The 25483-nt window shown below is 36.5% G+C and overlaps 1 protein-coding gene across 1 annotated transcript in view; it reads left to right on the forward strand.

Moving 5' to 3' along the window:
• SIK2 (salt inducible kinase 2) overlaps positions 1-23820 on the forward strand; it is a 122416-nt gene extending 98596 nt beyond the window's left edge. The window contains exons 9-15 of the mRNA XM_063436489.1: positions 9090-9254; positions 14919-15162; positions 16633-16917; positions 17264-17421; positions 18057-18167; positions 18924-19015; positions 20779-23820. Of these exons, the coding sequence (XP_063292559.1) occupies positions 9090-9254; positions 14919-15162; positions 16633-16917; positions 17264-17421; positions 18057-18167; positions 18924-19015; positions 20779-21337 (1614 nt within the window). The 3' untranslated portion in view covers positions 21338-23820. The remainder of the gene's footprint in view (positions 1-9089; positions 9255-14918; positions 15163-16632; positions 16918-17263; positions 17422-18056; positions 18168-18923; positions 19016-20778) is intronic.
• The last annotated feature ends 1663 nt before the right edge of the window (positions 23821-25483 follow it).

The raw sequence follows: 25483 nt of genomic DNA on the forward strand, positions 1-25483 counted from the left end.
CTTAGATTCTGCTAGCGAAGCAAAATGGCAGATTCCGTTCAGTCTGTGTATCGGAGGAGTATGACTACACTTACCAAAAAGGCAGGTGTCAGGAGAAACTGCACAGTACATAAAAGGAATTATTACAAGCTTGTTTTGGAATATAATTTCCTTGTAACATACCCATAATTATTTGTGCCTTTATAGTTTTGCTGAATTTGCACAGCTGGAAAAGCTTATGCTGATAAATAAAAAAAAAAAAAAAATGGGTTGCATCAACAATTATGTAGGAAGTCAGGCAATGGAGGGAGAATTGCCCTGTTTTTTTAAAATATAATTTAAATGTATTTATTGTATTATATGATTTAGCATTAAAGGTGCAATTCCTAATGTAATGAGATGGACGGAGACCCACTTGTTGGGTATTTTAGAGGAAGATACTCCACCTTATATTGTATGTTTATTTTATAGGGTGCAGTTTTGCTACCTCTGGTACATCACTTGCACTACGAAAGGAAGAAGTTTATGGGGTGCAGTCAACCGCACAGATCTCTGGTCTTCCCTGCCCGATCAAATGATTGTTGTAGTGGGAGGTGGAGAGGTCCTGCGCTTGGTTCTGGACACAATGGTTCTGGTGACAAGATAGCAATTACACTATACATAATAACACTTACAAACGGAAAAATTGGAAACATTAACTGGAATGTAGTTCTACATACTGTACGTTGCTTTTTTATTTTTATTTTTGTTTCCTTCTGTCTACCAAAAATCCACTCAGACTACGGATTCATATCCCTGGTCAGAGGAAATGACAGGTAGTTTTCTTCAAACACCTGATCCACCTGCGTTCTCGCTTGTGGTTCTAGATCTACAGCTGTTTCTCTAAGAGAAAGCCCTTTAATCCTACATTATACCTATCTCCTCCAATCGGTGTGCAAGAATATCGTTATAATAAAGCAGTGATTGCCATATATTTTTATTCAATACAAAAATACCATGAACTTTTTATTTATAATTTTTAAATGTAGTGAACTGGACCCACCAAAGTTCTTAGAAATTTTATTAATGTATTTATTTATATTCTGTAGTATACTTAGGTGGTAATCTTAAGTACAAATAGACCCTAATTGTTCTTTTATCTTTGTAGACTCCACGTACTCCTTACTGAATTCTTTTTTTCTGAACAAAAGATCGGAAAGGGACATATTATCTAGTGTCTATAGCAATTTTAATTTTTTTATTTTTTTTTCAATTTTTTAAATAAATCAAGTGCCATTGTCCATTTCGCTTTAATTCAAAGGCCACATCTGTAGTATTTCTGTGCTAGATTTCCAATAATAGCCATACAATTATGTTGCAAGGATAATGCTTTGCTGAACAAGACAGGGGAATACAGAATGATTCTATTGTAGAATGAGCTAATTCTCTCTAAATCACCTTTTGCTTTATATGTGCAGTGCTACCCATACATAACTGCACCAAAACACGTGTACTGTGTTTAGCATTAGCAATCTGATGTGATCATAGTATATTATTAGCTTTTATACAAATTGGTTTTCGTGTAAAAAGGTGTGTCCTCTGCTGTTTTGTGTAACATTTGTATTCTTTATGGGAAAAGAGTCTTGAAAAGTGTTTTCAAATTGACACTTATTGATGTATGTATCTCGACACTAATCCCTTTTATAAATGTAATAAATATCGAACACACTTTATAAACTATGCTCTGCAAAAACCACTTCAAATGTCACTTTGTCACTTTGCAATGAGACCTTTATCTCCTAACAGACGAATCTTACAATCACGATTCGGTCACATTGACCAAGAGACAAAACGATAGTGACTATAAATAGACTATTTGGATTTTTATTGAAATTGCTGATTTTATAGCAGAGTAATACTATTGCTTGTTGTTCATTTCTAGTTTAATTGGCCCTAGTTTATGTGACAGTTTGTAATCCTTCTATTCCCCTTTTTGGTCTTTTCAATATTTTTGTGGTTTAGTATTCTAACTTTACAGTTGATTTTTATTTTCGTATTGTTATAAGTCACTATATATGAAAAGGGAAAATATTCATAATTATTATTTATCTTTCACATATTATTTTGTCATTGTGCGCTATTCCTGCTTTTTTTTTTTTTTTTTTTTTAAACCTGTTCAAGGTGTTTACCCCTTTTTAATTTGAAAGTATTGGCATAGAAAATAATTTATTTAAATTTTATTCTACAATATAGAATATATTTTTAGCCAATCATAGTACTTCTCATGCATGAGTTTCAGCCAATGTCCGTCTAGGCAAAGCAAGCAAGAGATTCACGTTTGGATTCCTTTTACGGTTTAGTAAGATCATGTACCAAGTTTAAACACTGAATGATGGTCTTACGTGAATGAGCTAAACAAGTATTATAATTATTTACACGGGTCTATTCCAGACAAGATGCATGCCATATTATGATGGCAAATGTCCATTTCTTTTATATAATGCTTCTTCTAAACATGCTTGTTCCATTTTAGTGCCTTAAATTGAGAAAAAAAACGTATTTATAGGTTTACTAGCAAGTTGCCTAAATTTATATATATATATATATATATAAAATATACACACACACACATTCCTCTTAAAATTGTGTGATGTCATCTTATTATCTCACGATAGGTGAACTTTAATATTTTTAGATTTATATCTCCAATTTTGCACAAATTAAACATAACATTTGACACAAAATATCTCTGTAAAAAAGGTTCTGAAATCCTTCTAAAGATCCTTCTCTCTCTGTGTTGGTAAGGCTTGGACAGGAACGAGCTTGCATTTCTTCAAATGATGAGCCAGGTGTGGTCCGAAATTGGTTTCTGGGCTAAACGCCAGTGAGAATAACAAGCTGTACATGATATAAGGCTAAGGATGGGCCCTAGCTCACCTTTGCTGCCACGTGAAGAACAGATAGGGCATGTTAGGACAGGCATCTTTAATGGTGTAGTTCTTTCTCAATGATCCCCCACTTTACAAACATGGAAACTATATGAAAATCAAGTAAATGTTGCCATATTTTTACTCAAATTTAGCAGGGATCCTTATCTTTAACTTATTAAGAACTTCCTTCTGTAAATTTAGCACCCAAATCGGCATTGCATTCTCTGTTTGTGTGCAGCCAACACATCTGTAAAGAAAATGCATAACTCTAAGTTCCTTCTTGTGGTTTTCCTAGAACAGGTGACCAGCTTTTCTGTTGAATTACAAATTTTATGATTCTTGGCAACCCATTGGATAGTAAAAACATGTCTGTATTTGTCCATCGGTAGCTATAAGTCAGTCAACACAATTGCACAAAAATAAGCTCCAGTGTATGTGCCTGGGCGGAATAATCCCCGCCTATGGATCAAGTGTAGAGTTAATTCTTCTAATTATAGGTGGGGTAGGGGGTATCCTCATAAAAAATAAACAAATAATCTTATATGGTGAAGTATGTAGAGTTACGGAGCAAGGGTAGGTAAAAACTATAAAATGTACACTCACGTGTAATGGAGCCGTAAAACCTGGTTCCTCTGATAGCGCTTGAAGTGGTATGATTCCCACTCAAGGATACAGGTGTAAATATAAATTCTTCCGTCCGTGTATATGTGGAGATAAACAAACAGAACAACAATAGTGTACACCGTAAAAAGGAGTGTAAGCCGAAATAAATAAGTGAAACCTACTCACATGCTAAAGAGCAAGTTCCGGTTTGCTCAATCCAAAGCGCTTGGGTGGTATGATCCCATCCAGGGATATAGCTCCAAACAATCCAACAGCAGCAAAGTTAGGTCCAATTAAAAAAAGTACTTTAATATTAAAAAAAATAATAAAAGTAATACAAAATATATAAAATAGTAATAAAAAGTTATAAACAATACACTTAACACGTTTCTCCTTTGTAGGCTTCATAAACACTTTTGATAAAGCCTACCAAGGAGAAACGCGTAAAGTGGATTGTTTATAACTTTTTATTACTATTTTATAATATATTTATATATATAATTTTTTTTATATTAAAAGTACTTTTTTTATTGGACCTAACTTTGCTGCTTTTGGATTGTTTGGAGCTATATCCCTGGTGGGGATCACACCACCCAAGAGCTTTGATGCCCGGCAGGTAAGAGGGCAAGCCATTGCAAAATCATTTGTCGTCATACTGGGAAACAGGGCATCATGACCACTACAACGGGTTTTTAGTGAATACCGTGCTTGGAGTTACCCTTTAAGTAGTGGATTGCTGAGCTGTAAGTCACACCTGCAGGCCAGGGTAGCCGAAACAGATTTTAAAATGGCTCAAAAGTAAAGAGAAAAAAAAAATATTGTGGTTGTTTGTAAGATTTCGAAAAACTATATAAAGAAAGTAAGGTCAGGTGGTCAACATGTTGCGGTAGAACTGTATGCATGGATGTATTCTCGATACGTATATGCAGAAAACTGGTCACTTAATTTTTTTTTTTTAAATGATTTAGAAGACAATCCACAATACAAACCCATTACAATTGTTGGGTTTAAATAAATATTGCAAAAAATTTGAGAAAACTAAAGGAATCAAGATAAAAATAAATAAATAATAAATACGCTTAAAATGTGTCCCTTTTGAGAGTAGAAATAAATGTAATTTCACACCATGAAACCCAGTTCAGAGTTGATCAGTCTGTATAATGCAGTAAATGACTTTGTATCCTCCTTGTTATTAATGGGTTGCGGCTTTACGAGAGAAACTAATGTCAGATTGTCATCTCACCGTGGTTTGCACGTAACCCCCCAATATCACATATTGCGGAATCATGGCTGTCATGACAACCGTGAGCTGTATGAGCATTGTCAAAAGATCAGGTGTGACAATGACAATATCATGCATTTATTTATGAGAACACCACGTTGGTGCTGTATGCCTCCAATATACTAAAGCAAACCTTGAAAAAAAGTGTAAAGTGCACATTTCATAAAAAAAAAAACAAAGATAATATTAGGTGGTGATGCAACAGTTCTCTCATTTCCATACACGAAACATAGAAACAAGTCAGCGTGCAGTATATACAGAAATAAATAGTATTCTTAGATATTTAGCAACTGGTCATTCAGAGTGTCCATATTGCATGACTGTACTGGCAAGGTCTGGAGTCTTGTAGAAGGTAAATCTTTTTAAAGAGCAATCATTATTTAAGAGGTTCATTACTCACAGAGCCCAGTTCATTGAGTCATTGTAAGGGTGTGATGGTCCTGCATTCCCATTGGGGTGAGAAGTGCATTGGAAGTAACTATAACTAACTTACCCCTAACATTTCTAGGTACAGCCATTCTCATTGCACCCGATACACAGGTTATATACACACACTCTGCATCTTCTTAGAAGAGCCTTTGAAGTTTTGCCCCATGGTACCCTACACACAAATGTGTCCTCATGAGCCAACATGCACTGCATCATGGGATACTTTTAATTAACATTGGATGCCAATCTGTGCCTTTACAACCTTTTATACAAAGTAAATCTAAATTAAAATGTGTTTGTTAATAGAACAGCATACTACATGGCTACATTCTTATACGTATTACTCATTAAAATAATCTTCACAACTACAGTTATTCCTAAAAGCAAAAACATTTCTACCAATTTTTTTCTTTTTTACCAAAATAGCCTGCCAATGCACAACTCCCATTCACCTCTATGAAACCACAGTGTCACCGTTGGGTCTAATTGCTATCTTGCTAATAAATCGTTTTCTTTTCATATTCCCAGCTCGTATGCAAAGCTACACGGTCTATTAACCATGCCGACAGGAGCTAATGTGCTGTCCAAAACAATAATTAGCGAGATATAAAAGATAGACGTGGTTGTTGCGTAGCATCCCGAACAAATCATCTGTGTCGAAGGCAAATACGTAACTTTAGAAATCAGCTGTTACCGGAGACCTCAGTGACAGTTACAGCATGGTGCTTTAAGCTAAACTCATTTTTGCATAGCAAACGTTCCTATTTACATTGCTCGTTTATTTGTGACTTGAAGCACAAAGTAAACAGCGTGTTTGTTTGCAGCAACATCTGCTTTCTGCTGCCGCTAAACTTATTGGGAAAACATCTTTTGGTGTATCTGCATTTTGGAGACTGACATTGTGGTCAGCAAGACACTCTGCTGTGAGACATATCTCTATTCCTACAGTCTACCTGAAAGTCGTTCGTACGATGTTACATGTTCAGTTTTTATTGGTTCTTGTGTTTTGACTTTTAATCTTCATTCAAATGCACAATGAATATGGAAAAAATAAACTTTGCAAGTTTGTAACTTTTGTAATCCGATTAATCATGCCACACAGAAGGTGGTTTAGATTTTTGATAATCCTTATATCAGGTATTAAAGTGTGTGTGTGTGTGTGTGTATAGATATAGATAGATAGATAATCTATATTTTAAATTTAAGTTGTGTATGTAGTTAAAAAAAAAAAGAAGAGAAACTCATCTCTACGTTTCGTATATAAAAGGATCCTTGAGCCATATACATGCAACTCTGATCGTACCGTGTCTCTATGGTCTCCCCTGCTTAACTCCCTGCGCAGAAGCAGGGAAGACCATAGGGGCTATTTTCTACACCGCCTGACCAAAGGTGCTTGTATATGGCTGAAGGATTTTGTCACATACTAAAAGTAAGGGTGAATTCTGTGGGTTGTTTTTTTTTTTTTGTTTTTGTTTTTTGTTTTTTTAACATATACTTTTTTAAAATTCTTTTTTAAATGTCCTTTCAACATTTTATGAAAGGATTATATTTAATTTTGAGGTAATAGTCTGCCTTTAAAGGAATACTTGTGCCCTTTATCAGTTGGATCCCTCGCCCATGTGTGGAAAAAAAAATTAAAAAAATGAATAACTCCCCTTTTCTCCAGATAAGTCTCCCTTGGCGCTACTGGGACCTCCACCTTGCAGCATCATGCAGGGGGGTTCCTTTCACGATGTCCTATTCCCTCTGTCATATAGACTACAGGTAAACCAAAATAACGTATTTAGAATTTAACCTAATTAAGAAGTAGTACCAGTGCATTTCCACATAATTGCAAAGGTTACCTCCCTCCTACCCTCCCCTCCCCCCCCTCCCCCCCCCTCCCCCCCCCGAAGAATCCTCCCAGTTCTATCTATATCAGGTGATAAAGGTATAAAGCAATCCTTTGTTTTTTTTCATGTTGCACTTGGATACGTTAGACTGTACAGAGCCAAAAACACAAACGCCACAGAAGATGGTCACAAAAAACTAAGTTATAGAGAGTGCAAGTAAAGATCAGTTCAGTTGTATAGTGGATTTTCTAAGCAAATGCTTCAAATTCCAATCATCCACAAGAAAGAGTTAATATATAAAGCTGCTTAATACATTAAAAACCTTTCCCAAGTTTTAAAATATGTGCCACAGAAGATGGGTTGAAATGATAAATGGCGCTTTATTTGGTTGTTTAAAAACATTGGTACCACACCGGAATCAAAAAGACAGACTAGACAAAAACATTTTTTTTATTTTTATTTTTTTTATTCACCTTAAGCATTTCAGGCAAGTCGCCCAAAGTCTTAGCGCGTGTCTTTTTTGACGAACATTTTAGCTGTAATTGTAATACACGAACACACGTTCTAATGGTGGAGGTTCGAATTAAAGATTTTGCTTTGCAGCTGTTTTCTGTTAACAACGTAATCTCTTTGTTGGCTTTCTCACAATAGAAAAGTATACGACAGACTTTCTGGGGAAATAGATTGCATGCCTACTATGTAGATTTAGTTACATGGTGATTGGTCCTTGCCCTGAGTGGGATCGCAGACAATGTTTCTTAGCACTTACAAGCACGATATTTATACAGCCTGTATGGTACAAACCTGCCGTCTAAGCTGTGACTAGGAAATACTTGGTGCTCTGAGATGGTAAGAAAGACAGTGTGGGCAGGCAATAGTAAACGCTATTCTTTGAGCCTGAACCTTATTTATTTCTGATATTTTCTGTTCGTTAGAAATGGTATTAAATCAGCAGCGGTCTTCTTTTATGTAATTTAAGTACATTCTGGTAACTCTGTGGCTCTTATTCATAAATAGCTGATGATCTTTACATTTCCATAATTTTATTTCTGTTAAATCATATGTAACCAGTGGGTGGTATGACGCATAAACTGACATTTCAGATGCGCATGCTGTCATGTGCTTGGAGGTATAGAAATGTTACAATTTGTACAATTCTCTTAACATTTTTATTTTTTGTCTTGCTCTGCTTTTGGTTTTAATACCAAGGTGTTACTGCAAATCTTGTTTATGATCAAAGCCAATGATTGAGTTTTAACCATAGTGTGTTCTTTTGGAAGGGTCTGTTTCTTGCCAACATGGCACAGGAGGAAGCATTAAAGACGGTAATGCATCATGGGAGTTGTAGATTCTACAGCAGTTATAGATCTGCATATTCATGCAACCCTGGATTCAATTTAAACCACCCACAGATGTTCTCTAAAGAATTTCTACATCCTTAAAGGACCACTCTAGTGCCAGGAAAACATACTCGTTTTCCTGGCACTAGAGTGCCCTGAGGGTGCCCCCACCCTCAGGGACCCCCTACCGCCCGGCTCTGGAAAGGGGAAAGGGGTAAAAACTTACCTTTTTCCAGCGGTGGGCGGAGAGCTCTCCTCCTCCGATCCTCCTCTTCTCCTCCCCGTCGGCTGAATGCGCACGCGCGGCAAGAGCTGCGCGCGCATTCAGCCGGTCACATAGGAAAGCATTCATAATGCTTTCCTATGGACGCTTGCGTGCTCTCACTGTGATTTTCACAGTGAGAATCACGCAAGCGCCTCTAGTGGCTGTCAGTGAGACAGCCACTAGAGGAAATAGGGGAAGGCTTAACCCATTCACAAACATAGCAGTTTCTCTGAAACTGCTATGTTTATGAAAAAATGGGTTAACCCTAGAAGGACCTGGCACCCAGACCACTTCATTAAGCTGAAGTGGTCTGGGTGCCTAGAGTGGTCCTTTTAACTGAAAATCCTCTCAATGAAAGACAAAAATAGTTACATTTGTAATGGTTTTGAATTCCATTTGGTCACGGTTGGGACTGCATGTTTAATTTGTCAATGATCGATGTCTCCACAGGCCAGTGCAGTGGTATCCCCAGTTAACCTCTTGTCTCAAAATGTCAGGATGATGAGAGGTCCAGTACTCCCAGAAGCCTCCACGGCCGAACCATTTTCCTACACCCAGAACAGCTGCCAGGCTGAGAATACATTCCTAGAAGATGACGCAGTTAACACACCCACGGTATGCATTTTCGCTATCTCCTATCGTTTGTGTCACCAGTTGCATGTAGCCTGTTGCTTTGGGATTCCGGAGTCTTAGTGCTCCTGGGCCACCTGTCCTTTTTCTGAAGCATTTTAATAACACGATTGTCAAAAACCGTGATTTCAGAAGACTCCTCAAAAACATGTCAACCACATACACATACAAACACGAAACTGTATAGTGTGTGTGTGGAAATTCTTAAAGGATTAGTAATGGATACTTGAAAATACGTAATTTAAAGCAACTTCTATTTTTATTAAACCATAAAGCAAAACCAAGCAGAGATAATGTAAGGTTTAACTAAAAGTTAGCAATGGGCTGTACCCTATAATAATAATGTCATTTTTTTGAAACATAGATTTTATTTTACAATTCATATTGTGTACCTGACTGTCCTTACTCATAAGACTTGAGACAGAGGATAAATATTTTTATACCCTTCCAAATTTAGGTAGTGCAAATCGGAGCATAAAAAGGTAAAAAAAAAAAAAGAGACAAAAAAAATATATATATAGTGTAAATCTGTGACAAAAAAATAAAACTTTCACTGCTCCTCGCTTGTGAGTTGATTGGTTGTTCATTACATTTTCTTTTTTGTCACAGATTTACACTATATATTTTTTGTCTCCTTTTTATGCTCTGATTTGCACTACCTAAATTTGGAAGGGTATAAAAATATTTATCCTCCGTCTCAAGTCTTATGAGTAAGTGCCCTTTTTCTACATATTTTATCACCAAATGCACATTGCTCAAGTGGCACAAGATATATTATATGTTTACACTCTATAGTGCATTTGGGATTGCACTTTATGTGTATATATATATATATACAGATGTATATATGAAGCATTATCTTAAAAGGCACAGCGCACTTTTTTTCTCATTCAATATTCTCTTTCATGGCTATATAATTATTCAGGTGCAGCATTCTGGATACAACACTACATGAGAAAAGTCCGATAAATAAATGTGATATAAAGCAGACTTGTCCAAGCTGTAGAAGGCCAGTCAAACCAGAATCAGCCAGTTAGGTAGCCGTGCTATCACACCTTGTCTATCAGGCGCTGTTTAAACTGCAGTTCATCAATAAAGTCTCTCTGGAGAAGCACCTTTGTACTGGCCTGGGAGAGGGGGAGGCTAGGCACGGTAAATTAATGTTTCAGCAATGAACAATCACTTTGAGAGTCGTGATAGTTCAGCTGCACAAAATTTCAGTCGAGCTGCTGAGAGCTGTAAAAACAATGTGTAATATACTATATTTTTAGCTGCACCACAGGGAACCCTATCTGCTTCTACAGAGGGAAAAGAAATAGCATTTAAAGTTTCACAAGACCAATGGGGGGGAGGGGGGCTGCCTCTTCGTGTTAACTGTAAGGTGTATCTGACCTTCACACCTGCCTGATTCATTGGCAAAAATATATCAAATTAGAATTATTATTCGTGTTTAAATCAAGTATTATTTTACAAAACATTGTTTCACGGCAACATTTCATTTGCTAAATGTATACAAACACATTATCGAATCTGCTTTGAAATGACAAAAGTATTGATCAATATACTTACATGGTGTTCATATATAATGTATAACATATCTGTCTATATCTGTTTTTATAAATGGTTTAATTTGTTACTCAAGCATTCATCAAGACGAGACTGAGCAGAACTATTTCATATTCATAGAAAATTAGAATAAAAAATACTGTTTGTTAAATAGACACGGTTAAAAACACTACTCGTATTTTAAATGTTTTTTAACGAAGAGGAGGAAAATGTGATTTGTTATAAGTACAGTCCAAACATGCGCAATAAATATTTTAACTTATATGATGCATTGTGTGTATATCACAGTGTCATTTAATGTTTGGAAATACTAGCCCGAAAGTTTAAATATTGTGAGTTTTAGGAATTTTGTAAAAATTGAAAAGTGAGGTGTGATTAAAGAGAATCTTGAATCTCTTCCTCAAATAAAACACATTTTATAGTTCAGTATTTATAATATTTGGAGGGCTATGTTCACAAGTTAAAATAAATACACGTCTTAGAAAATAATATTTGTGAAACGGCTTGTTTTAAGAATTTAGCATGACTGATCCTGCCCATAATATTGTTCTTCACCAGCGGAGAGATGTGATTGGTTCTGGCAGCCTCCGTAGTAGGAGTGATTGATTACATTTTCCTAGTATGTAACTAAACTAACCTCTGTTACAATACCACAGTCTAGCACAATCAAATGTATATTTTTACAAGGACTAAACATAAACCGCTAAATCTTTAGGCATTGTCTTGTACACACTGCCTCTCATGCAAAAATGTTATAGCAAAGAGATACACTTTAACAACGCAGTACAGAATTTGTTTAAATCATAGCATATCCTTATTGGTACAATGCAGAATATGGAAGATATTTGCTTTAGTTTAGAGATGGCCAGCATGGACATTAAAGAAACATAGAATGTGACGGCAGATAAGAACCATTCGGCCCATCTAGTCTGCTCAATTTTCTAAATACTTTCATTAGTCCCTGGCCTTATCTTATATCTAGAATAACTATCCCACGCATGCTTAAACTCCCTCACTGTGTTAACCTCTACCACTTCAGCTGGAAGGCTATTCCATGCATCCACTACCCTCTCAGTAAAGTAATTATATAAACTGTATTTTGTGTGATGCCAAGCATCATGGGAAATATGTATCACATGCTTCTACCGTGCTGGGATTAAGCATTACTCTCCTCCTGAAAATGTGTCCTTTTAAACCCATTAGAAGAACCTTTCATAGAGCTTTGTGATTTTTAGGTTATTTATCTCCAAGTGCTTTCACAGCCATCTGCTTTACTGGCTCACAAGTTTATCACCCTTTCTTGCACGTCATGAAAGTGTTTACTAAAAACTTCCATACTCTCTTATACAAAGTCTGCCTTTGTTTTTTGTGGAATCATGAATACCCTTATGATTTGTAAAAAACCACACCAAATAAATGGCCCTTTTCATAAAAGGGTCCGCTAGTGGTTTAAATCAACAGAAATTATAAATGCATATATATTGAAGAATTGACAAATGTTTTCGATAGAAGATGAATTCATTAACACAATATTTCAAGTGCAACATTTATAAGGTTATTTAAACTTTAGTGTTTTGCAAAACTTGGATAGACTTCCCATTGTTATTAGTGTATTACACCCCCTTAACATTAGCTTTTTATGTAATAGCCTATGTAGATGGCCCGCGATTGCCTATAGGTTATATGTGTTAATGCTTCATTGTGACCGCATATTTCCTGTCCATCAGATTAATATCCTAATAGAGTGCCTCAGTCTTAAAAACTACAAGGAATAGCCTCTTAGTTGTCGAGCTACAACATATACAAATGCGACCAACTTGTTTGCTTAGCCATTCCTTTCCCTAACTGGATATTCAACCACAACACAGATTCCTGTAAAGGAACGTCAAGCGTACAGCTTTCATTTTTTAAGTCACGTAGGCTTCAGCCTTCATATGGGACCTAGTAGGCCCCATGTTGCTAATTATTTTATTTCTGTAGATGTAGTTCAAACATTCCTCCTGTGAGAACTCTGCTAGCTCTACCCCACAACGTCGACACACAGTTAACATCGAGTAGAACGTGTGCTGGCATTATTAAGATCGGAAAGAAATTATCCTGCGACAGAAGCCTCCTTTGGTTCTCAAGTTCATAGGATCAGCTGTTCTCAGATGCCGTCTTTCTCTGGAATGATTTCTTAGTCACATCCTGAAGAGAAATGATTAAATTCCCAAGTCTCCGGCACAGTTTCCTGCACATTTAAATTTTTATTTTTTATTTTTATTAAAACAAAACCACTTTTTTTTTTTTCCTGCCACAGGCACTCAACGCAGTTCTTGTCTCTCACTTGTTTAGGAACAACCTCACTGATTTTTAGTACGGCAGGCTCCCACATAAAAATCTCATGTTTTCCAAGCTTCTAGCAATATTCTTGTGCAATTAAGTTGTTGGTTACACCTACTTCAACGGCTCCGAAGGCTCAGCTATACCATTTGACCTTGAGATTTGCTTGGTGGGCGATTTCATCGCACGCCACTCTTTGGAAGTAATTAGTCTTTGTGACTGACATTAGGCCTACGTGATGCCTTTTTGTTATGACTAGAGGGTTCCTGTATGCACCACTTCCCATGGAGAAACTTCATCAAGCGGTAACGAAATAGTCTCCTCCCCCACGCCTCCTAAAAAGGCTCATATGTTAAAGACTACGGGAGCTAATTTAGAACATATTTTTTCTTTTCACTGAAGAAGTTTCTGCCCCAAAATAAATTGATTTATTAATGGAAAAAAAAGTCTGAATCCTTTTTTGAAACTAAATGGGGATATCGTTTTAGTGCATGCATCAAAATGTCTTTACATTAGCCGGTCATTGATGCTTCAAACAAAAATGTAATTGTAAAAATTGTAATATGAAGATTATCTCTTTATTTAAAGAATATGCATTTGCACAGTTTAAGTATTACATGTAGAAGTCCACACAGCTGGATGTGTATTTGTGGAGTGCTTCCATCTTGGCTGCCTGTCAATCATTGTTATAATCTCTGTACTCGATCTGCATTGAAAGCGTAGCGTGACGCTACTCTAAGGTGATCGCACAATTTCCTCGAACTCCAAGCTGAATTCTAGCGGAATCACGAACCAAACCAATGAGTGAACATGTTCATTTTAATTAGTGACTCGGAATTCCATAAATAATAGGTGACTGTATGCTGGGGAACATTTACTATACCGTGTATGTATAGACCGATAAAGTGAGAAGTAACCAATAGGAGGGGAATTTGAGAAGCAGAAAAATAAAAATTAAAATAAATATGTAATATATAAATGTTACTGCTCCTCTCCCTTTTTCCTGCCATTTGATACTTTCTTATTTGATCAGTAAGCCAAATGGGGGTGAAAATGTGCCTATTTGTGTACTGCAAAATGTATACACAGTGATTATATATTACATTGCTAAACACAAATACACACACCAGTAAAGCCATAAAACTTGCTTTTCCCACAGAAATCTCACTTTAACAGTGCGCTCACTACTGCAAGGGATTCTGGGTAGGTGTATGCAAATGAGCAACAAAGAATCAATTCATAATTCCACTTTATACATGGATTCCTTGCAGTATTTGGGAAAAGCAAGTCTTATGGCTTGACTGGTGTGTGTATTTGTGTTTAGCAATGTATTAACTATCCACTTGCTTCAGGTGAAGGGGTTTTCATCCACACTTTTTTCCCCACCACAACTCTTTCGATACATGTTTTGCAGTATGCTGATTTGTACAATGTTCACGCCCTTTTGGCTCATCTTATTAATGTTCCCAAAATTTAAAATCTGACATGCTAAAACCCGGTCTTCCTGGAAAAAAAAGTGGGGAAAAAAAAAGTATTTTTGGACAAAGTGGTTCGGCTGAAACCATTATTTTTTGCTGTGCACAAGTCTATTCCACATATTTTGCTTTCATTCATCATTGAGAGGGACATTGTTGACTTTAATATAATATATCCATTGTTTTAATTGTGTCTAGCCCAGTAGAATGTGATGCTTAAAGACTTACAGACTTTCACATGACTAGGCCTATGTGGTATTAACATTATTCTGCTCTCATTTCTAAGGTGAATGGCTGTATGCTGGACCCACTCCCTCAAGTGTCAATGAGAAAGGGTTGCCAGTCCTTGCCTAGCAACATGATGGAAACCTCCATTGACGAAGGAATAGAGACAGAGGACGACTCTGAGGATGATCCAGCATTGGCATTTGCAGCCTTTCAAGGAAGGCGTAGTGGGCAGAGGCGCCATACACTTGCTGAAGTTACCAACCAGATGGTAGTACTGCCTAGTGTTGGAGCAGACATGGAAGGTAGGTAATAGCTCACAGTACATGTTTTATTATATATGTATACCGTAACATTTTATTATTTTTTTTTCTCGGATTAGTATTATTGCCCATCAGTTAATGACTATAAGTCATCACAAGTGCCAAGATCAGCTGTCGTGTCTGTATAGGGCAGCCTATTTTACATAAATATGGCCTTCAATAACCTAGTAATATAAAATAATTAGAAAATCTTTGGAACTCTAACTCGTTTCACTTTACAGTAGTATAGATGGAGATTTATCAAGGTAAAACCCAGGTGCTATTCTAGGACAAAGTGCCAATAAGGAGCCAAGCAATTTGCACTTGATTTACCTTGATAAAGCTCCCTGATCGCATTCAGGAATCAGCCAAGTAAAAAACAGACTTCATTTTTTTTATTTTTTATTGTGTGTTCTGTAAACACTCGACAGAGATCAACAGAATATAGTTTGCATTAGGATTTGGATTCCACGGTAATTGATTGTTTTGCTTCTATATAAAAATACATTCAAACAAATATTTCTGCCCATCAATCAAAGCAAAGTAAACATTGCCTGCGTAAAGTGAATATGCAATGTAAATTTGCATAAGTTTGGACATAAAAGTGCAACTTGCTAGGGAGAATTGATGGTATTCAAAGCTGCTATTTAAACTACATGCAAATTGTAAAAGGTAGTGATTGGAAAAAAAAAAAAAATATATATATATATATATATATATATATTCACCTCAAATCAACTTTAGATGAATGTAATTTCTTTTTTATATATAAATACATGTATTGATTTAAAAAAATAGTTACCAAAATATCTTAAGAGCATCGATATTTCACTCACAAAGCACTAGAAGTCAGAAAAGGGAGAGCCCCATGAAATAAAATATAAAACAAACTTAGAAAACACTCTTTGGACACTTAATAGAATAAAAATATTCTGTACAGTGATCCAGTACAAACGGTCCCTTTCAAAGCATGTGATTAGGCAAATGGCGAAATTAACGCACGTTTGTTAGAGCCTTATATTCTTACTCTTAATTGGCACCTTGGTGCTGATATTTGATAGAACATTCCTTATTTTGTGGTATCTTGGTGTTAAAGAACATTGAATATTCACTACACTTATTAATATGGAAACATTCTGCATCAACACCAACTTACAATACAGATGGGAAGTTATAGCCTATAGCACCAACATGCATAATAACAGATGATGTGAAAATATCACAATTTACCCGTTACATGGTTGAAAGTTGCCTTATATAAATATACCATACACGTGGTTTGTTTTTTTTTCCAAAGGATATTATACCCATTGAAAGGGGCCACCCTTTATAAACATATACACAGAACAAATGTTTAAATATTCAAAGTTGCAATAAATCATTGTGAATTTTTAATAAAAATGTGCAGTTCACATTTCGCTTTCATTGTTTGCATACAAATGACCGCTTTTATTCGGTTTCCCTCAATGTTAGGTAAACTCTTCACCATTGGAAACAACTCAACCATGGGAAGCGTTGATTCGGAGTACGATATGGGTTCTCTTCAGAGTGACCTTAATTTCCAGGAGGATGCAGGAGCATTACAGGATGTGGTTTTGGCCAATCAGTCAGTCACCAGGTTGACGCCGCCTTATATAGGAATGCGACCAACCAATATAGCCATACCACCACTTTCCTCACAGAAAAGAGAAGCTCATAACCGATCTCCAGTCAGCTTTCGTGAAGGTAGAAGAGCGTCCGATACCTCATTAACGCAAGGTAACTTTAACATTGTCCTACCGCCTATATTTACCCTGGAAAAAACATATTTTAAATAATAATTGATTACCGAATTTATGGTTTTCTTCAGATTTCAATTAGTCGTTTGTTTCATTTTATAGGAATGTTTTATATTTCATTATGTGAACACCAGTCAGACAGCTTTTAACTTAATTGTATTTTGACTGTTTATACAATATTTCTGTAAACGTTTCCAGATTATTCAGCATGAGATGGTTCACTCCAAAGTTGGTGCTTCTTTCTGTACTTACATCAATTATTGATTTGCTCCACCCTCCGTTTCAAACGATGTAACAAAGCAATCCATATTTATAATATCTGTTAGGTATTGTGGCGTTTCGTCAGCACCTTCAGAATTTGGCTAGAACAAAGGGCATCTTGGAGCTCAACAAAATTCAGATGTTTTATGAACAGATGGACCCTGATGTAGACCCGAATCTAGTCTGTGACCCACATCACCTGCAAGATCTCAGTCAACATCAGGTATGAACTAAAATGTTTTGAAATAAAATATAAGTTACATTACTTAATGCAAAGTAAAGTATCCATTGTGATTGCGAAGTAAAACAGAACGGTCGGTTGCTTTACCCCTTAAGGACCAAACTTCTGGAATAAAAGGGAATCATGACACGTCACACATGTCATGTGTCCTTAAGGGGTTAAAGCCCACGGATCAATTTTCGCACCGGGGCCCCATAGGTCATGTGTACGCCACTGCCTGTGTATACATAGCTGAATTGATAATGGTTCTGCAAAGCCTTGTCTGTTCTTATCTCTGAAAACAGGACTACCATTTGTATTTTAATCACCACTCTTGACACCTTATTTAAAAAAAAAAAAAAAATATATATATATATATATTTTGAGGGTGGTAGTAATCTAAATACCATAAGGAACAATGGAACTTTCAAATATATTTGTCTATAGTGTTCTTTAAAGGTTAAAAAAGCTCTTCAGTTTTTAAAAACCCTGAATGAAAGAAATATAATTGAAACAATAATAGTGACATAAGCTAGAAAAGTATACATTCTGTCCATCTACGAGTTCTGCTTGTATCATAGATGTAATCTATGCAGCGTAGATGACGAAACTAACCTTGTATGACCTTTTATCAACAGGATGTGTCTGGACACCTTCCCCACGTCTCTACATTCCCCAGTGGAATGCACCCCCAGTTACTGTCTAGACGTCAAAGTTTGGAAACCCAATATATACAGCACAGGCTACAGGTATGGTCCTTGTAATTCTAATTTAGTTTTAGATCAGCATACATCCTACAGTTTTTCTTTAAAAAAAATAATTAATGATATGAACATTCAACAACGTGTGTGTGTGTATCTAATTTCTATATTATAATTTTACCTGTGTGAAGGCAGTAGTGGAAGGGGTTATCTGGCCTTTATCAACGCGCATCCCCAGCTAACGCTGGGTTTTCCATCAGTTTGGAGCCTGACCCACCACTTCCTTTATTTATTCCTTCATTAGGTGGACCCTCTTTATTCAGGCTTAACCATTCATCGGTATTGGCACACCACCACTGACTTTCTTTTACTCGTATGTCTCTAATCCTACTAATTTCATACGGCTTTTGTCCCCGAACCTCAAAGTAAATTGGAAGAGTGAACCTAAGAATGCAAATTGAAGTATATTTTATTTCTTAGATTGCTCGTAGAGCTTAGATGTTCATAGGGGTAAATTTACATTTACGGAAGGGTCTGCAAAGTAAGCTAAAATAGAGGTAAAAGGGATTCCTAATTAAGTAAACAGCTGTCAAAAGACAGATTATGTGAATGTCCAACTTTCTCGGTCACTGTGTGAACCTTGGCCTTTCTTGTGATTTTTGTCAACAAGGCTACGTGCAACCACTGGCCACAGAATTCTAGTTTTAGTATGCAGACTTGGAAGAACATTCCCATCGTACGTGTATTTGAATGTTTGTGTGAAACAGACCCTGTCTTACTTGGTCATTCTTGGTTCTTCTGCAGAAAGTGAGTCTGCTAGCAAAAGCGCAGAACAGCTGTCAGTTGTATTGTAAAGAGACACCGAGAAGTCTGGAGCAACAGCTGCAGGAACACAGGTGAGCACCTAATGCAGCCATGAGATGACCGTTCCATAAGCAAAATAACATACACGCCATCCAAGGAATTGTAAGATGCCATCAAGCTGTGGCTTAATTACATCATTTATAGTTCATTTCCAAAGATGTTTGCATGTTAAATACATAGTAAATTAGAAAGGTTTGCTTATTCAGATGAACATTTATCAGAGTAACTATTCAGAGTAACTGAATACAGCATTGGATATCTGAGATCTATCACACGTGCCTTAGTTCTTGTAGTAAATTAGACAAATGGTTCTATTGAGAAAGTAAAGTTTCAGACTCTTGTGATGCCTGTAGTCCCCAACATTAAAAGGAACACTCCATTGAACATGTATTTTAATATGTAACCGATATACCCCGAGGAAAACATGCATGTAATTCAGCTCATTCCAAACGGGGGAATGGTAGGTGCGCTCTAGCTTCTGCCCCCACTTCTAAAAGTGGTGAATTCTATTGAAATAAAGTGTCACAAATATAACATTCCAGACACACAAAGCACTTCAGCAAGCTTAAGTGCTTTATGTGTGTGAACTGTACATTTAAAAATGACAGAGTAATGTTTCTTTCTTTCAATTAGACAGAGGCAAACAGGGTCAACAGCAATTTGGCCATGTCAGAAGAGTGATCAAAGTCTTCTACATGCCATCAGTGCATGTGGTCTCACATTGTGTGGATGGATAAATAGAAGTTAAGTTTCTCTTTAGGAGGTCCAACGGGGAAGAGTTAGGCATTAGTGTTGGGGAAATCTTCTGGCTTTTTTTTTTTTTTTTTTTTTTTTAATTATTCACACTGCTTGAAACTGGTTTAGTAGAAAGTAACCAGAGGAGATGCATCCACACCCACCTAGCACCAGAATTGCTACAATAAGCTTTGGTGATTATGGGGGATTGAAAAGCCTTACTAAAGAGACATTCTAGAATGTCTGTGTGGCCTTTTTAGCTCTACAGATACCAGGAAAACATTTTAGTAAGAAAATTACCTCCACGGTTCCAGCTGCATCTTCTAAAAGAACTGCCGGAAGACCATTCTCTGACTATGAAGAGGCTCCACAAACTAGGAGCCTCTCGCTCATATATATAGTTGTTTTTATTTCGGGTCTACCAAAAAAAACATGTTGTTTTATTTTTTTAGGGGGTAGTGTGGGCCCCCTCACTCACAGCCCAATTATCATGTAGGATAAGAGAATCTGCTCAATAACCCACCCCAAAAATTCTGATGGTGATAGTTGGATAGGTTAGAAAAACTCTAGTGATAATGGTGTTTAAAGTACCTTTTTAAAATAACTTTTTCCAGTGGAAGGAAAAGATTACAGTAATGGATTTAAAAATGTTCCACCCAATTGTATTAAAAACTATTTAGATTGTGAGGTATGTCTAATTATTTTTAAAGGTTCCCTGACGTTATGCAAAGAACATCACGATAATGTTGAATTAATTTGCAGTTAGCTTTCGCTAGATTGATTTGTCATGTAACTTTACCTTTTTTTAAAAATATATATTTTGTTTTATCCCTCCTTCAGTTTTACTATGTCTTCTTGTGATTTGTATGAAAACTAGTTAAAACTAAATACATTAAGGGATTAAGTGCCATTTAAGATGATCACGGTTTTGAATTATATTGCAGATAATGAGCATTCAAAATTGAGATGTTTCAAATACTAGTTCTTGATTGTATGCCTTTCGTTATAGAACCTTGTGTTACCACTTTGTAAATTATTGACTCTGCTTTCAATCCAACAGGCTTCATCAAAAACGTCTCTTCCTTCAAAAGCAGCCTCAGCTGCAAGCCTACTTCAACCAGATGCAAATAGCGGAAACCACCTACCCGATGCAAGGGCAGCCGCTCCAGATGACTCGCCACGAGACAGCACAGCAAGCACAGTTCAGCTTATCTCAGCCACTCAGCCCCGTCATGGAGCCAGCATCTGACGAAATGCAATACGACCCCTTCTTAAGTCAATATCACAAGCTGCACTCCCAACAAATGCAGCACATGGCACAGCCTAGCCAAACACAGGTAGTAGCACAAATGCACGGGCAGCAGCCATCCTTACAGTATGCTTATCAGGCATGTGAATTGCAAGGTGTGCCCCTGCACGAACCAGAATACACAAGCCAATGTCCGTATTCTATGAACCCAACTCAACATGGTGGAATACATGTACATGAAAACCAGGGTAACCCAATGACACATGAACCACAGGCCAATTATGAAACATTGACCCTCAATGAGCCATTCGACTGTGAGATGATGGAAACAGTTGACTCACAACACAGTGGCTATGTCTTGGTTAATTAGCCATTGAATGGGAGATGGTGTCCATTGACATGTGCTAAGGCTAGATGTAATAAAGGAAGGGAGTGTGAATTTGTAATTGTTCTTTTTCTTCTGCTCCAACTGAACAGAGAATTCAAAAATGCATTGCTTTTCCTACCCTTAATCTGGTTCAGTAAGTTGAACCCAGCGTGTGGAGCAAATCTCAACCCGTGGACTGAGATTTACACATGGTTTGTGATCTGGGTTGCAGAACCTTGGAGACAGTTATTTAAGTGCTGTAGCAGACTAATCATAGGCGGAAGCAGAAGACAAAAATTGTCCTTTGTTGAGAACTGTTACCAGATGAAAACTATGGAGTTTTAGTAGATCCTCTACGGAGCTTTTTTTCTAAAGGAACTCATGCTTTAAGCAACAACATCAAAAAGCAATATATAGTTTTTTGTTTTATGGGGGAAGCAACGTAAAGTAACCCTAACGTTGAATGCAAAGACTACTGCTAAATGGCTTTCAAGACATTTTCTTCAAAGTTACTCTATTCTAAGCTACTGATATAGACAACAAGCACCTTGCGGAAAAAAATGGAGACGCTAAGGACTTTGGTTTAAGTACCAGATTCTACAATTATATTGCTTGGGGACGTAAGCCGCAATACTCTTACGTCGAACCAGGGGACTTCCTTGAGCGACCCGACCGTGTGGTAGACTCATGTTGATGGATTATTCAATATTCTCAAATTCCAGAAACCGGATCTGATTTTAGCTTTCTGCAAACTCTTTAGAACTAAATCAGAACTTAAAAGACTTGGGTGTATCATGCAAACCATATTCGCATGATGCCTCCGTTCATTTAACTGGTGGAGAAAAAGTATATGTTGTCTTTGAAGGTGACTATTGTGTTCTCAAACTTTTTAAGAAGATGAAGAAATAATAATAATGACTGTGTTTTGAAGTCACAGTAATACTGTATGTTGCCGTTTGTTGAAGCAGATTTGTACATTTGGTAAACTAAACTATTTAGATTTTAGAGTCAGGAAAACACAAAATGAGCTACAAAAAAAAATGTGTGAAGTGTGGTAGTTCTGTGCCTTTTTGGGTTCTTTTTCATACTAGAATATACCGTTCTTTTTCAGATGAGAAAAAAAAAAAGTTAGACCATACCCCATTTATATCAATGCTACATCCAAAGTCAATTCAGAGTTTGTGTGTATGTACGTATGTTTTGTTCCACTGTGTGGAATGCAAAAATTGTTTAATGAATTTAATGTTTTGATTGCTAATGTGTAGAAAAATGTTTTAAAAAAGTATTATAGCAATATTTAATTCTATTTAATGTCATGAACTGTTGATATATTAACCAGAGCAATGGGTATTCACATAAAGCTAACGTGGAGGGAGACTTCTATTTCAAGAATACAAGTGCTTGTCGGTCACACAAGTTACTATTTCAAACCAAATCGGTTACCTGATAAAGTCTGACCGCCATTTCTAGTTCATTAACGATAAGTGTTGCACTTTCTAGAAATCCTGAGATGTAAAATAGCCATAATGTAGTATAAAATCCTACTTTGAAACGAAGAGAAGCCGGTAGTATTAAACTATTTTTTCCTTAAATGTATGGAATAAAGTAGATAAGATGTCACCAATTCTGACATTATAAACACCAGCACACTACAGTTTTATAAACTGACCATAATTCAAGGCACTCCATAGTTCCCCCTGAAAATGAGAATATCCAACAAATAACATGCATCACATAGGTCACAGTTTTGCCAGCCTGTATCCACGCTATATCTAAAATATGATGGTTTTTATTCAATTATGTAGTATTCAGAGTTGATGGTTCCCCAATAAAAAAACAAAACATTTATCAAATTACAAATTGAGGGTTTGGGTTTGCATCTTGTAGGGCTAGATCAGTGTAAACTTTGTTTAAAAAAATCAATGTGTAGTTTGCACATTATTTCCTTAGAATACAAACAAAAAACAAACAAACCCATAACCATTACTGTGTGGACTCATCGATAATGTTCCCACCACATACTTGACTAATACTGTATGCACCTATATCTGAAGCTCTAGCAAAAAATTCCAGTTCAAAGTATTACTCTTGAAGATTTTTTGCTTAAGGCAGAAGGACGGTGATAGACCCTAAATCTCATTCTTCATGGGTCAAAAGGATTTAAAGAAAACTCCTCCTTCAAAAAAAAATATAACATATCCTTTAAACATTTTCATAGATGTGGTTTCCTTTTTTTTTTTTTAGTTTTTCATGCCTGCCATCATTACGTGCTCACCATCAAGAGGGGCAGGCAGACTAGAAAGGGATAGGACATCCCGTGAAATGGGTGGGTCCCCTAAAGTAGGTGGCTAGGCTGACATTCACCCCTCAAGTTGGACCATGCCAGGATCGCAGTAGAAGCGCTTAGTGGATGGTCCAACTGCTCTGTCCTTTCCTGCATCCTTAAATCTGCCTTGCAAGACAGGTTCCAAAGAGATGAGCCGTTTCTGCACCTATGATTTTCCAGTGGAATTAGTTTAAAACAAGGGTGCCTGAAAGGTAGATCTCCAGATGTTGTGGAACTACAACTCCCATGATGCTTTGCATGCCTTTAGAATGGCAAAGAATCATGGAAACTGTCGTTTTAAAACATCTGGGGGGTCTACCTTTTCAGCATCCGTGGTCTAGAATCTATCCTAAATAAAGAGATCCCTGGCCTAACAAGAGTCAATGTTCTGACTTTTTGGTTAGCCTTTAAGGTTTGTGTTTTGGTTTTGGTTTGTTTCACCCCACTTCCCACGAAAGGGAGTGAGGATTTTTTGCAAGGTATTATGATTTAGTTTTTATCCATTAATTAGAAGGCATTCATAAGCTGTATTTACTTAATTTCCAATATATCTTTGTTTTTGCCATGGAGGAAGGTTGACAGGGCATCCTATAACCTAGCAATAATTAAAAATAAATAAATAAATAAACTTTATGTACTAAAAAGGTCCCCAAAAAAGCCTACAAATCCATTTCTAGAATCATCATTGAAGCGGTCAATTACAGTTTTTAATGCAAATACAATTGTGATCCTTTTTGTTCATTACCACCACAAAAACTCTCAATAAAGTCACAAAGCCTTGACAAAGGAAAATGTACTATTGTTTTAATGCTTATTATAAATAGAAGGAAACTTGTGAACAGGTGGATGGACTCGTTGGTAAACTAGTGACAAACCAGGAAGATGCTTATAAAAAGGTCCGTTTCGACTGAGAGTGGGTTTTATATGTGGTTCCAGTCTCAAACAAATATTCAGCCTTCCGCACTTCCGTTACATGGAGAAGGGGGTTGGGTGGCATTGGAGGTCATGATCAACAGAAGATGGAGTTTCGAAGCTTGATTATTATGGTATCTGTTGTGTTGCCAGACGCACTTTTATATCCTGCTTTATCATTGAGCTAAATTGTTCATTATTCAATGGATTTATTTATTTTATTTTTGGAAAGACTGAAAAAGCAGGGCTTTCATCACAAAGAGTTGGGTTGGTCAAAGTTCACCAAGAGGTGAAAAAACAAAATGTTTTTCCTATTGTATTACCCTGTTACCAGCAAACAGTGCAACTTGGCCAACGTTATACAGGATACTCACTGGAGTTCCTAGTAATTTACACACTGCTTAATTTGTTACTAAAAGCCTTGAAAACGTCCCATTATGGAACAAAGATTCTTGTTAATTCGGGTAGTACTTCAGGAATCAAAATCCAGAAACACAGAGAGAAAAGGCAATTTTTCCATTCCTTTCGGTTTTGAAGCTAACATTTTTCTTATTTTGGTTATTGTAAAACCTTTCATATACATTCAGGAGTATTCAGTAAAGTGTGAACACATTCTACATTAGCAAAATTGTTGTGTTTTTTTTTTTGTTTTGTTTTTTAAATCCCCAAATTTCCTTCTAGACTTGGAAATCATATCTTTAGTTAAAGCATATACAGGGTAAATTTGGATTGCACTAGATGGGCACATTTTCTTTTAGAATAAACAGATATCTGGTAAGACATTTGGCACATAAATAGTACAAATCTTCTGAGATTCAGATATTAAAGATTTTTAGTATAAATGCTGCTTTTTTTATACCATATGCTTAGAATGAAATGGCTAATCTGACAATCTTCAGGGTTCGATGTCT

The sequence above is a fragment of the Pelobates fuscus genome, chromosome 11 (assembly GCF_036172605.1).
Source record: "Pelobates fuscus isolate aPelFus1 chromosome 11, aPelFus1.pri, whole genome shotgun sequence".
NCBI lineage: Eukaryota > Metazoa > Chordata > Amphibia > Anura > Pelobatidae > Pelobates > Pelobates fuscus.